The 13,050-nt window shown below is 30.9% G+C and overlaps 2 protein-coding genes across 2 annotated transcripts in view; one reads left to right on the top strand and one right to left on the bottom strand.

Moving 5' to 3' along the window:
- The first annotated feature begins 6,159 nt into the window (after positions 1–6,159).
- On the top strand, positions 6,160–7,962 carry LOC108746465 (putative GPI-anchor transamidase). Its single transcript, XM_018483263.1, has 4 exons — positions 6,160–6,510; positions 6,604–7,209; positions 7,276–7,386; positions 7,458–7,962. Exons 1-4 carry the CDS (start codon positions 6,436–6,438, stop codon positions 7,695–7,697), a joined length of 1,032 nt encoding a protein of 343 aa, XP_018338765.1. The 5' UTR covers positions 6,160–6,435; the 3' UTR covers positions 7,698–7,962.
- An 83-nt stretch (positions 7,963–8,045) lies between these two features.
- Positions 8,046–13,050, bottom strand: part of LOC108746495 — a 12,419-nt gene continuing 7,414 nt past the window's right edge. The window contains exons 5-21 of the mRNA XM_018483312.1: positions 12,907–13,004; positions 12,665–12,810; positions 12,065–12,191; positions 11,790–11,897; positions 11,661–11,731; positions 11,382–11,544; positions 11,108–11,271; positions 10,889–11,015; positions 10,665–10,810; positions 10,304–10,514; positions 9,963–10,135; positions 9,735–9,825; positions 9,201–9,266; positions 9,045–9,121; positions 8,708–8,922; positions 8,482–8,619; positions 8,046–8,302 (exon numbers count right to left, since the gene is read on the bottom strand). Of these exons, the coding sequence (XP_018338814.1) occupies positions 8,119–8,302; positions 8,482–8,619; positions 8,708–8,922; positions 9,045–9,121; positions 9,201–9,266; positions 9,735–9,825; positions 9,963–10,135; positions 10,304–10,514; positions 10,665–10,810; positions 10,889–11,015; positions 11,108–11,271; positions 11,382–11,544; positions 11,661–11,731; positions 11,790–11,897; positions 12,065–12,191; positions 12,665–12,810; positions 12,907–13,004 (2,305 nt within the window). The 3' untranslated portion in view covers positions 8,046–8,118. The remainder of the gene's footprint in view (positions 8,303–8,481; positions 8,620–8,707; positions 8,923–9,044; positions 9,122–9,200; positions 9,267–9,734; positions 9,826–9,962; positions 10,136–10,303; positions 10,515–10,664; positions 10,811–10,888; positions 11,016–11,107; positions 11,272–11,381; positions 11,545–11,660; positions 11,732–11,789; positions 11,898–12,064; positions 12,192–12,664; positions 12,811–12,906; positions 13,005–13,050) is intronic.

A 13,050-nucleotide genomic window follows, 5' to 3' on the forward strand; every position in this document is an offset into this window, starting at 1 on the left:
TAAAATATGTACCTACAGTTTAAAAAATATTTTATGTTTCGATATAAAATATAAAATATTTCATAAGTTAAATTTTTTTAAACTGTATCTTAATACTTTTATGCACAGACTAATGAAATGTATCGGTATATAAAGAAAATATGCAGTTTTCTAAAAAAATTGTGCAATTTATAATATATAATACAATTACATAACTTTTTTGAAGAGCTGCTATATATTTTCTCTACATCCATTAATCACATCATTATTCTTAAGAAATATTTTATAATTTATGTAAAGATTTGCCAAAATAAAATATAAAATATCTCATAAACATAAAATATTGATTTTTAATAACTATAATATTATATTTTTATATTCATAATAACTAGAAAAATCATTATTATGTAGAGAAATCGTATAACTCCATTTTAAAAAGTTGCAATAATTTTTTTATATGATTTTGAAAAATTTTTTTCGAAAATTGATTTTACTATTATTTTATTCTCTTCAGATTGTACGGCTTTTACTCTAATCATTATTTTTATCAGTTGTTTTTGTCAATTGCTTCGTTTTAATGTTTCACTATTTTCATTAAAATTGGATACCCTGTATCTGTGTGTGTATATGCGTGTTGTGTGTGTTTTATATGTTTATATATGTCAGAGATGTAAACACACACACACACACACACACACACACACACACACACACATGCATTTGATCATTGGCACATATTATGTATGCTAAAAACAACAATGTTCTTTTCAGAGCGAACTAAGATGATTTTTTTCAAATATAAATCTAATAAAATATTCGTAAATTTCAAAGTTTTCAAATTTTATTATATATTTTTAAGATTATAATGTGTCTTCATAGTTGGAAAACAATAAAGCTAAATATATTATTGTGTTATTGATTAGCATTTATACAAATATAAATTTTAATATAAATATAAATAATATATACTCGTATATACTTTTTTCACAAATATCTTTTATTTTTTAATAAAATAAAAGATGAAAAATCTAACTGTTCCAAAAATCATTTCTTAAAATATTTATAAAATATTTATGACATTTCAATTTTTGAATTTTTAAGAAGAATATCGTTGTTTCAATCAAATATTTCATCAGTCTACTTTCAAACACTCTATGTAATTATATGTACTTCTATAATTTTATACACAGTTTTATACGTGTATAATATTTAAACTCACATCTGTTTTCAAGATTGTGGATATATATTATAAATGTATAAATGTTTAAATAAATTATTATATACGTGGTGATCCATTATAATCATTATCAATTATAAGCATTATCCCTTAAAAAATTAAGTTTGAAATCTATATTTAATCTTTATTTTTTTATCGAAATCTATTATATAAAATTGATTTATTCAAGTATCTATGTATATCTCATTTGAAGAATTGAAAGTCTAGTTATATATATATATTTTTTTGTATGTATAATTTTCTGTTGCATAATAAAAACAAATGGCCAATTTGTATCGATAATAATAAATTCTACTTAATAAGTCTTCTATATGTATATTCTTTTACATACAATAAGCAATTCCTTATATAAAAAAAAAATTATTAAGACACAATGCCATATATTGGCATCTATTGAATAAAAATCTATCAAACACTACATGAAAATTTATATCCGGTAAAAAATTTTTCATGCATAAATGTGTATAAATATATCTAAACATACACGCATAAATATTCACGTATAAACATGTATAATTGTATGAAAATATGTTCATACATTCTATTTTCCTTTATAAAATTATTTTTTAGTGTAAAAAAAATAACAGAAATGTGAAAACATTAAAAATAATTAAAAAGGTGATTTTGGCACTATTTAAAAAAAATCAAGTTTAAAGAAATGAAAAAACTTATTTATGTATGTAAAATTATGTATAAATATGTATGAGCAATTTTTTTTACATTTTTCCGAACTTCTTTTTTTCTAAAACAAACAATGCGAAAATTATCCCTTTAATTATTTTTTATGTTTTCACATTACTATTATTCCTATTACACTAAAAAATAATTTTGCAAAAGAAAGAAGGATATATGAACATGTATATGGACATATTTCATGTATAGTGATGACTGTGCAACCCTAGCGTTCCTGGGCTACACGGAAATAAAAAAATCTACAATCGACATTTCAATTATCCATCTTGCTAGATTAAAACAAACAATAACAAAGGATTGACACTTACATGTATAAAAAACGCAGCAACAAAGTTGTACTCATTAATCTATAAATATAAAAACAATATAAAATTCAAATTATGGCGATACCCAAAAAATATATTAAATGTGATTGGATTCCATATCCTCCACCCTTTGCCGCCATTATGCGCCACCAGAAAGATAAATTTGATAGACTAAGGAGCACTGAACTATATATACACTGAAATGGACATCTCCACTGTGAAGGATAGAAAATCGTGGCACCAATTGATCAGTGCTATTTTAATTTGATCAATATAAGAACGAATCAGAAGCTTTTAGGTGCTCATGTACACTTACGTTTAATGTTCTTTAGTGAGACGCATATGTCAGCAAGATCATCGTGTGTGGGATTATATTTGAAAAATTACTTTGAAAGATTATAAAATCACTGTAAAATGTGCAAAGCATCGACATGAAGTGTTGTGAGCAGAAAAGTAAAAAGGCTATTTCATTTCATAGGTAAGAATTTTTGTTATTAAATGTATCAATTCCTGCACATGTGTTAACGATGTAGGATATGAAATAGGTTATTAATGTTATTTTATTGAATGTACTAATAAAATTGAAGTGACATTATTTTTGTTTACATATCATTCATGTCCATATAGATTTCCATACATCGATCGATACATCGCGCGCGCGCGAACGCTTCTGATTCGCTCAAATATCGTCCCAACTAAAATTGCGGCTGATCAATTGTGGCCATGAATTTTCCTCGATGCCCATTTCAGTGTATATAGTATATATAATTCAGTGTTAAGGAGACTCCACTTACGTTAATAAAAGTGAATCGATTTTGCGTTTTGAGTTAAGTTTCGATTCTCGACTCTCACGGCGCTTGTAAACTTGGCAGTCCTGCAGCCTGCGCATGAGTACGCCGTAGGAAAAAATGGTCTAGTTTCCATCGAGGGTTTAAACCGGATCAGAATGTAAGGCTGGTATTCATAATCAGATCTTATATTCAAGATCGTCTCAAGCACGGTCTTAAGAAGTCAATCAGAAGGCTACATTAACATCTTAAGACATTAATTATTAAGATAAAATCTCCCATTCATTCTCTTTCTCGTTATATCGTTGAATGAAAAGAGATAAAGATTGGCCGTCTTCCACGATCCTTTTCTCTCATTTTTGTCGATCATATTACTTATAGCGAATTTGATTGGACGCTCTCAGTATGCAGTGGTGCACATTAAATCGTACACAAAATAACATAAAGATATGTTTATACATAAACATAGAAATTGATTAAATCCTGAAATACTCAATACATTTTATTGCACTATTAGGTAAAATATGTATTTCATAATTCAAGATATTTGCATTTTATTTTTATACTAAAATTGAATCAGTGTACAATGGCTTTAATATGCATCAGTGCTTCTAGTCGAATTCGCCATAATGCTTATTATATGAAAAAGGAGAAAATGCTTTTGGCACAGTTTATTTCCGAAAAAAAGCTATTGAAAATAATTATCGATGCGACAAATCTAAATTAAAAGCTATTGAAAGTAAAAAGATCAGTGTGACAAAATAAATTTGAAGATTTACTTAGTTATGAAAACTGCACCTCCTCCTCAAGGAAACTCGTAACCTCCCTTAAGAAAAGGAAGCTAATAAGGCTCCTTATTTGGTCAAAGAAAGTTTATGAAACGCGAAATAAGGAACAAGGAATCATCATTTCTCAAGGAAGGACTATGAATATACGGGTAATAGTCGATTCTTACATTCAAGACTGTCTTAAATTCAATCTTGACATGTCGTGAACCAATCAGAAAGCCGCATTAGCGTCTTAAGATATTACTTTAAACGGTTTTGAAGTAAAAACCGATTATATATACCAGCCGGCTTCCTTAAATTCATTTTCAGATGCTCTACGAATTATTTCATTAGCTGAGCATTTAAAAATAAATTTAAGGAAGCCTTAAGTACAAGGTCTGACTATGAATACGAGCAAAGGTGTATCATTCCCGAAGATACGTAGTAGGGGAGTAAATTGTAGCCAAAATTTGATTAACTATTTCAATATACTAGCGTTATTATACGCAGAAAAGTGCATTATGGCCAAAATTTGATTGGTTGTTTCCAATATTGCTATTATACACCTTGCATTCTTACATCATGAACTGAGGGAGTCTCCTTAAAGCGAGGAGCATAACAGACGCTTGCATAATGCATAACATATATGTAAGACATAAGAAATCCAATTAATCACACGCATTCTACAATAAGCTATTAGTCATAAATCAGAAGTTAGAAACTGAAAATTGATCAATCACAGTCGTCAATTTCCAACTTCTAACTTTTGATTTATGACTAATAATAATGGCTTATTGTAGAATGGCCATCAGAGTTCTTTATTTCATGAGAAGGAAGGAAACGAAGGACTTTGATTGGTACATTTTCTCATGCATTATGTGTTATGCGCTATGTAAAAGTCTATGCTTTCCGCTTAAAGTCCGTACCGGACTTTACCGGTAAAAGACTATCGACTCTGCAAGCCGACCCGACTGTCAACTCTGACTGCCGACCAATAATGGACTAATCACATTGAATCAGTCTTATTGATTGGTCCATTATTGGTCGGCAGTCAGACTTGGCAGTCGAGTCGGCTTATAGAATCAGAAATCTGATGTGGACTTAAGGTGCATTTACATGCAAGCATCAAGTAGCGGAAGCAGCAACCAATTAGCTAGGCGATCCGGGAAGTGATATAAAAGATATTTTTTACGTCACTGTAAAAATTGCCTCGTTAATTGGTTGCTGCTTCCGCTGCTTGACGCTTGACGCTTGCATATCAATGCACCTTTAGTTTTTTCCTTGTGCGCCACCATGTGCGTGGCTGTGACCATGATGTAGAAAGATAAGGTATACCATTCCCAAGGATGTGTAGTAGGAGAGTGAATTGGAGGCCAAATTTTGATTAGTTATTCCAATATGTCAGCGCTATTATAAGCAGGAAAGTGCATAAATTTGGCCAAAATTTGATTGGTTATTTCCAGTATTGCTATCGTCATTATGTGCAATAGTACATATGCCTTATATTCTTAGGGGCTGTGCACAATGAAAGGAATAGGGAACAGGGAACAAGAATTTTAACCTATCAGAAACTGTATATTCCACAATACAGGATTTCTAATAGATTGAAATTCTTATTCTTTGTTCCCTGTTCCCTATTCCTTTCATTGTGCGCAACCCCTTACATCATGGCTGTGACATAGTATACACAGTAGCGCAACTCTCTCGATTTTGTGTGGCCAAAATGAAGTGCGCATGCGCGAAATAAGCAAGTTGTCCTGTCTCATTTTCTCCTTCTTTATTGTTCTCTTTCTATTTAAATGACTGTTTTATGTTAAATGTTCCATTTAAAGAGCTGAAAGCAGAAATTTAGAGGGAAATATAACTTACATTGTCCATTTGGTAATGTTATGTGAGAAACCTCAAGAGACTAGTCTCGTGAAAAAGTGAAGTGAAAAAGTGAACGAAAATAAAGAAGAAAACCGAACAAGAAAGTTTTCTTTTTGAGAGAATAGTTAACTTATATAATTCTGTAGGTTAGCTCTTCTTAGTAGAGCACTATGATTTTAGCTCTGTTTCAGGTACTGTGTCTGTTCCAAAAAATTGTGAAAAAAAGAACAATATATAATGATTATTCATCATTCATCAGATTATTTCATTGTAATAGTAGGTTTATTCGCGTTGCATGCTTTAATATGTTCCTATAACAGCTCTTACTTACTTCAACGCATTTGTTGGAGTGCGACGCGAATAACTCTAGAGTTTTAACAGAGCGAAAAAAGAATGAAAAGAGAAAAAAGTTTAGGTGGTAACCATGGCAACCTAGGTAACTTCGCGCATGCGCACTCCATTTTGGCCACGCTCACATCGAAGGTGCCGACAGCGAGTTGCGCTACTGTATGTACTGTGGCTGTAACCTGTGACTGATTTTCTAACCTGAATACTCGTTAACTTTAGATAGATTAATATCTCGGTCCGCGGAGCAGAGTGACATTTATTTCTGCCAGATTTTTTCGTTTCATACATACGTAAAATCAAATTAATGTTCCAATATACGAGAAAAATTCTAGTGCCTAGGCGATGATGCGAATGCGATATCTGGTTTATGGCTATCACTTTAGTTAATGTGTAATTGAACTAACCTAGTCCTATATTCTTATATAGAAAAATTTGTAACTATATTGAAGATGAAAATGCATTTGGCATATTGTACAACGATAACGATATTGATTTCTTTTTTGATGTCATGCCATATGTTGGAGGTACGCGTCTTCTGCATGTAATTCTTCGATTTGCCCTTTTAAAGTCTAATTTCCTTATCATTTATTGCATTATCCTTTTATTTAATATTATAGATAGCAGATAACTTTGTGAAAACTGAACATTCGAATAATTGGGCTGTTTTGGTCGATACATCGCGTTTCTGGTTCAACTATCGACATGTTGCTAATGTTTTATCTATTTACCGAAGTGTCAAACGTTTAGGAATACCAGATTCGCAAATCATTCTGATGATAGCCGACGATATGGCGTGCAATCCTAGGAATCCTAGACCAGCGACTGTTTTTAACAACATTAAACAGCATATTAATGTTTATGGCGATGATGTAGAAGTCGACTATAGAGGTTATGAAGTAACTGTAGAAAATTTTGTAAGGCTACTAACCGGACGCTTAGCTCAGGGAACCCCAAGATCGAAAAAGCTATTAACAGATGAAGGTTCAAACATTTTAATTTATTTAACTGGCCATGGTGGTAATGGATTTTTAAAGTTCCAAGATTCTGAAGAAATCACCAGTCAAGAGTTAGGTGATGCATTAGAACAAATGTGGCAAAAACGGAGATACCACGAAATTTTATTTGTAGTTGACACTTGTCAAGCGAGTTCCATGTACGAGAAATTTTATTCTCCAAACATATTAGCAGTTGCTTCTAGTTTAGTGGGAGAAGATTCACTTTCTGTAAGTAAAAAGCATTTTTTAAGTGTACTACAGCTATCAATCTATTCTAATATATCATATTTGTAGCATCATGTAGATCCAGCCATTGGTGTTTATATTATAGATCGATACACTTATTATGCATTAAATTTTTTGGAGAAAGTAGAACCATCTAGCACTAAAACATTAGGTGAATTTGTAAGTATCTTATTGTAATGCTAAATGTAAGTTCTCTTATCATATCATTAATCGAGAGTAATATTTTCTAGTTGAAAGTATGTCCGAGAGATTATTGTCTATCAACAGTGGGTGTAAGAAGAGATTTGTTTAGAAGGGATCCAGATAAAGTACCGGTAACAGATTTTTTTGGTTCACTTAGGCCTGTAGAACTTACGACAAACATAATGAATATTTTACCTCTTAAATCTAATTGTACGAAAACTCAGGAATTTGAAAAAAAATATAATTATGTTGCACAGTTTCCAGAAATAATATCTCGGTATACATAAGTAAAAGCAATAAATGGGATACTTTTTACAATACATTGTTTATGTAACTTTAATTTATTGAAAAGGTTGTGTGGAAGATGATAAATTAGGGCAAAATGACAGCTGCATATGTTCCTAGCATAAGATTGTTTAAATTAATTAAAAGCGTTATATAAATCAATATAGCAATTTTATGCTGGATGTCTATCAACCCAGATATATGTCACGTATAAGCAGCTATGTTATGTTCTATGCATTTTGTGCTATAACACTTGGATGGTGCAATTCATTATAAAATTGAGTGATCGTCTATATTATACATCACACAATTAAATTATTGTATGTATAATAATTAGGAGATAAATGATTTTGGTCATAGTAAAAATTGCCATGTTAAAATTCAATTTAATGAGCTATAGTTAATATAATTGTGCTATACATTTTAATACGCATTAATCGACTTTGACTCATTACGTTTGTCAGCTGATTCATACAGAACATCGCACAAACTCAAATATTTATTTTCTGAATAATTGCTAAGCAATTTATCCAAGTTTTGTTTTAATTCAGTAAAAGTAGGTCTACTTTGTGGTCTTATATTCCAACATGAATACATTATGCTGTATCTGAAAAAAATTTTTTTTAAGAAAAAGAGTAGGTATAAAACTGGAAATTTATGGGAAATTAGGGAAATTAGGGAAATTAGTAAAATTTAACTTGGCACCAGTTGTTTATATTCATTAAAATTAAAGAAATCTGAAAATTAGAAATCTGTTAAAGGAACGCCGCGTTAGAATATACATACAGTTCTCGACTACAATTTGGTGGTCTCTCCATTCGATATCCGGATTTGAGGAATTGTAAAATTTTATTTGTGGGAGTATCAGGATAAGGCGTGGCACCTAAAGTAACAATTTCCCACAATAAAATACCAAAAGCCCATCTATAATCCAAAATTTCATTGTCAACAATCAAATAGATGGCGTAATGTACTTATACAAGTATAATATAATTTACAATATAATGCATACACGTCACTGTAAGTAGTATATATTTGATGCGTTAAAGCCTCGATTGCCATCCATTTTAAAGGCAATTTACCATTTCCTTTCTTTCGATAAACATTTTCTTGATAGATATCCCGGCTGAGACCAAAATCCGAAATTTTCACCACTCTATCTGATCGCACTAATACATTACGAGCAGCCAAATCACGATGTACTATCCGATTAGAAGATAAAAATTCCTAAACATAATATCCATCGCATTCTGATTTATATAATGAAACAATAGAATTAAGAAAGTGGTCGTATTTATTTTAAAATACAAACTCAATATAATAATTATTAATATATTGACACGACTTACCATTCCTATAGCTACTTGTCTAGCAAAATTCAATAAATCGGCAGAAGTAATAATATTTTCTATATATTTAGTCACATCTGGAAAAACGTTAACGGAATAATTATGTACTGCCTATATTATATATGTAAATATATTCGATACATCTGTGCGATTTACCTCGTTGAATATCATATAAGCGATTAGCGATCGTATGCGTATTCTGATAGTTGCAGACACATTTTTCTGCACAATAAAAAAATATTTCGTTTGAGCATTTGAAGTTATTATCACATAGTACATATAATAATATGTAAATATACATGTGTAACACACAGTGAGTGTATTCCATTTAACGTTCGCAACACTCGCATGTATTATTTTATCTTTGTTTACTATAACATTTGATGAGAACAAGGATAGAATGATACTCGCAAGCGTTGCAAACAATAGTAAAGTGGAACGCATTTAATGTAAATCAAACAGACAGACACACGCGCGCGCCTGCACATATATATATATATATATATATATTATTATTATGATTATTATTATTATTATTATTATGCGTTAGGAACTCGAAAGCTCATTGCCGCAAATACCAAATCCCGCCACTGTTCCCGTCCCTGAGCAAGATCCCTCCATTTCTGACCCTCGTACCCCATATATATATATATATATATATCACGAAATAAACATATATGTACATATTACCTTGGTCTGTGTTCTTGTTGGCAAAAGACGCCACATTAGATTCTAAGTGAGTCCTACATTCGAATACGGCGTTCACTATATTCTGCCAAATCTAAAAACAAAATTTAATGAAATGGTTGAAACAATTAAAGTATGTCATTTATCACTTAAAACAAAACTAATGCATTTTTCAAGTTACATACACACGTAACATCATATACATATATTATACTCTTTGATGTAGCTCACCGTTCTTAAATATGTTTGTAAATCACCTTTACTACAATATTCCACTACTAACAAAGGTTTATTATACAAAGTACAATATCCAATTAAAGACACTATGTTCGGATGTTGACCGGCGGACTTCATCATTGAAATCTCTCGATAAAAATTTTTTACATCGTCTACTGTTGGATCATCTGTATGTATAAATGTACGAAATAAAATTGTTCGTCTATATACATTTTAATGCTCCTCCAGTACGATTACTATACGTATACTTATTTGAATGTAACTTTCTCTTGAGTATGTATTATATTTAATAGATATAAATAGATTTTTTATTTAGTCTTATTTTATCAACATACCTTTCATCATTTTAACAGCTACGTCTGTGATAGCGCCAAATTCATCTTGTAACGAAGCAAGTCTAACGATGCCGTATGCTCCACTGCCTAATATACCTTTAAGTTTTAGCCGTTGTGGAGCAAGTAGAAATTTATTATGAGGCAAAAGAGTGTCGTTATTCTCTACTGCATAATCACGATTTAAAAGTTTCTTTAGGGAATCCATAGAACCCTGTAAGCGAAAAATTAGTACTCTTGGAGTCCAAGCTTACCATATATTTGAGATTGAAAATTAATTACACGACAAAAGTCAACTACAGGTAGTATATCTTACAATTGGCCGCATCATATAAATATAACACTGGTTTATTGCTGAGCTTACCTCAAAATGCATATATTCCATATTAGTTTGCTTATTCTTCTCCTTTCTCTTGTTACGATGTTGCATATAAATTATTCCAAATACCCCCATAACAATCACTAGTGTTGATAACGCTATGATAATCTCGCGATAAGATAGCTCTGCAACTATTATGTCGCACATGTCTCATCTGAATACCAATTTTATTCATGTGACGATTGAAATGATCATGTTTACATGCTTACCTGAAGCTTCGTCGATACTGCCGGATATAGTCGATGGTAAATTTACACCGCCCATTGATTCTGCTACAATATTGATCTCATACCGCAGTCTTACATCGACGTTTGAGAAAAGAGCTTTGATTGCATCCTATAGAAAAAGCAAAAATTTGTGTTTTTTTTTTCTTATAAGAAACGTTTTTAAATAAAGGAATCGTTATACTTTATTATGATAATACTGACTCCGGGTACAACTAGTAAACGTGATTCAAATTGAAGCGAGTTAAATTGTAACGTGTAATTATCCGGTTGTAGAAAAGGTTTATTCCAATTAACTGCAACATCATATGATTTTTCACTTCGCTTTCGAATATATTCTATCTGCAAACCTTTTACCTTTTCAGGTGCTATAAAATTCGAGAAAGATATTATTATACACTTGAAGCAATTCTTTGAAGAAAAAAACTTTGAAGAAAAAATTCAAAATGTACTCGGCAAAATTATTGTATTAACTTACCGCAGATGCTTAAATTATGATGAATTTGTAGACACGATGGTGTGATAAAAGTAAACATTGTTGCATTACTGGCTTTCGAAAAGTCATCGTTAGTTGATCGAATTGATATAGTAATATTCTGATCGTATCGTAAGTGTCTAAGAGAAAAGCGAAAATCTAAAGACTGAAGAAATATATATGAATGTAACAACTGATAACTGAACAATATTAATAATTTTATTGAGAAAATTGAGATAAATTTAAACTCTCTCTCCCTCTCTCTCTCTCTCTCTCTCTTACCTTTTTTAAATAAAAATTGATCAAATCATGTTCTCCTGACCAAGATAATATATTATAATTACAGCTCTGGTCTAAAAAAATATAATCACAATGCTATATACATAACTAATAATAATATAAAAATGTTACCTTCAACAGGTTGAAAAACAATTTCAGTTCGTAATTCACACACATTATCATTTTCTTCTTCAATTTTTATAACTGAAATGTGTTCAACTTGGTTTGGCTGGTAATCAACTGCAAATATTAATCTTAATTAATTCTTGATGACAGATAAAATGATGTAGCAAAAGCTTAATATTATTTCGAATATATATATAAAGCATTTTTTTACACGATGTTAATCTTGCGATTATATGCAGCAATGTTGAGAGCTTCTGAAGTAAAAGATTTCAATTCGATACCTGCGTAAGTTGAAAACCAATCCGATGTTTCAGCTAATGAGAAGCCGCGCTGTGTTATTCTGTGTAAACGATAACGATAAAATGTACCTGGTGTCAAATTTGAAAAGATCGATAATCCACCATTGTTCTACGGAAGAAATCTTGTATAAAGATAGGCAAAAAGCGCATAAACGTTGATTTTAAATGTAATCGAGAGAGCTCGATCGTTTTTCTTAATCAATCGATTGACATATGTATATCTAATATGCAGAGTATGAGAGTCAAAGAAACGTTTTCGTTTGAAAAATATATTTTTCTTTGATTCTATTCCTATTGTGTGAAAAATGCAAACGCAAACATAAAGAAATAATTGAACGAATCTATGAACGCCATCGTATGTTGTTTGTCTTACTTAAGCTCTTTCGCGATGTTTGAAATATCCCAATCGACATATGTAAAACACCTAAACTAAATCGTTTAAAAATCATTACATTCGTTACATTCTCTCTAATCCAGCTCCTTCCTTTTATTGATTTTCGATCACGTCGAGGAAAAAGTTTGTTGACGCTTAAATTGTGGTAACAAATGGCTGAAACGATTAAAATTAAAAACAGCATTTACCACTATGATTGGACCCCAAGTGTCGATGGAAACGCTTTGTTGAATAATATAGCTTCCACGAGGATGATGTTTAATTATTAGCGTGTTCATTCCTCTACAGTGTAAAGTAACATTTGCGTCAGCTTTCTCATTTATTCTTGGATAAGCTATCGTAAAATAATTTTAATATATATACATATAATATTCATACAAAACATTTTCTTTATATGTTTTGCAATTCTGTTGCACGACTTATAACTTACGCTCAAACTCGTCAACAGGTTGCAAACAACGATTTCGGCACGATTCCTGAAACGACAAATTAATTATGCGAGCGTAACGAGCGTAACAAAATTTTGTCAGTAAATATTAGAAAATTGTAATATAATGCAAATAATTACAAATGT

This window comes from Trachymyrmex septentrionalis, unplaced genomic scaffold (assembly GCF_001594115.1).
Source record: "Trachymyrmex septentrionalis isolate Tsep2-gDNA-1 unplaced genomic scaffold, Tsep1.0 scaffold107, whole genome shotgun sequence".
Taxonomy (NCBI): Eukaryota; Metazoa; Arthropoda; class Insecta; order Hymenoptera; family Formicidae; genus Trachymyrmex; species Trachymyrmex septentrionalis.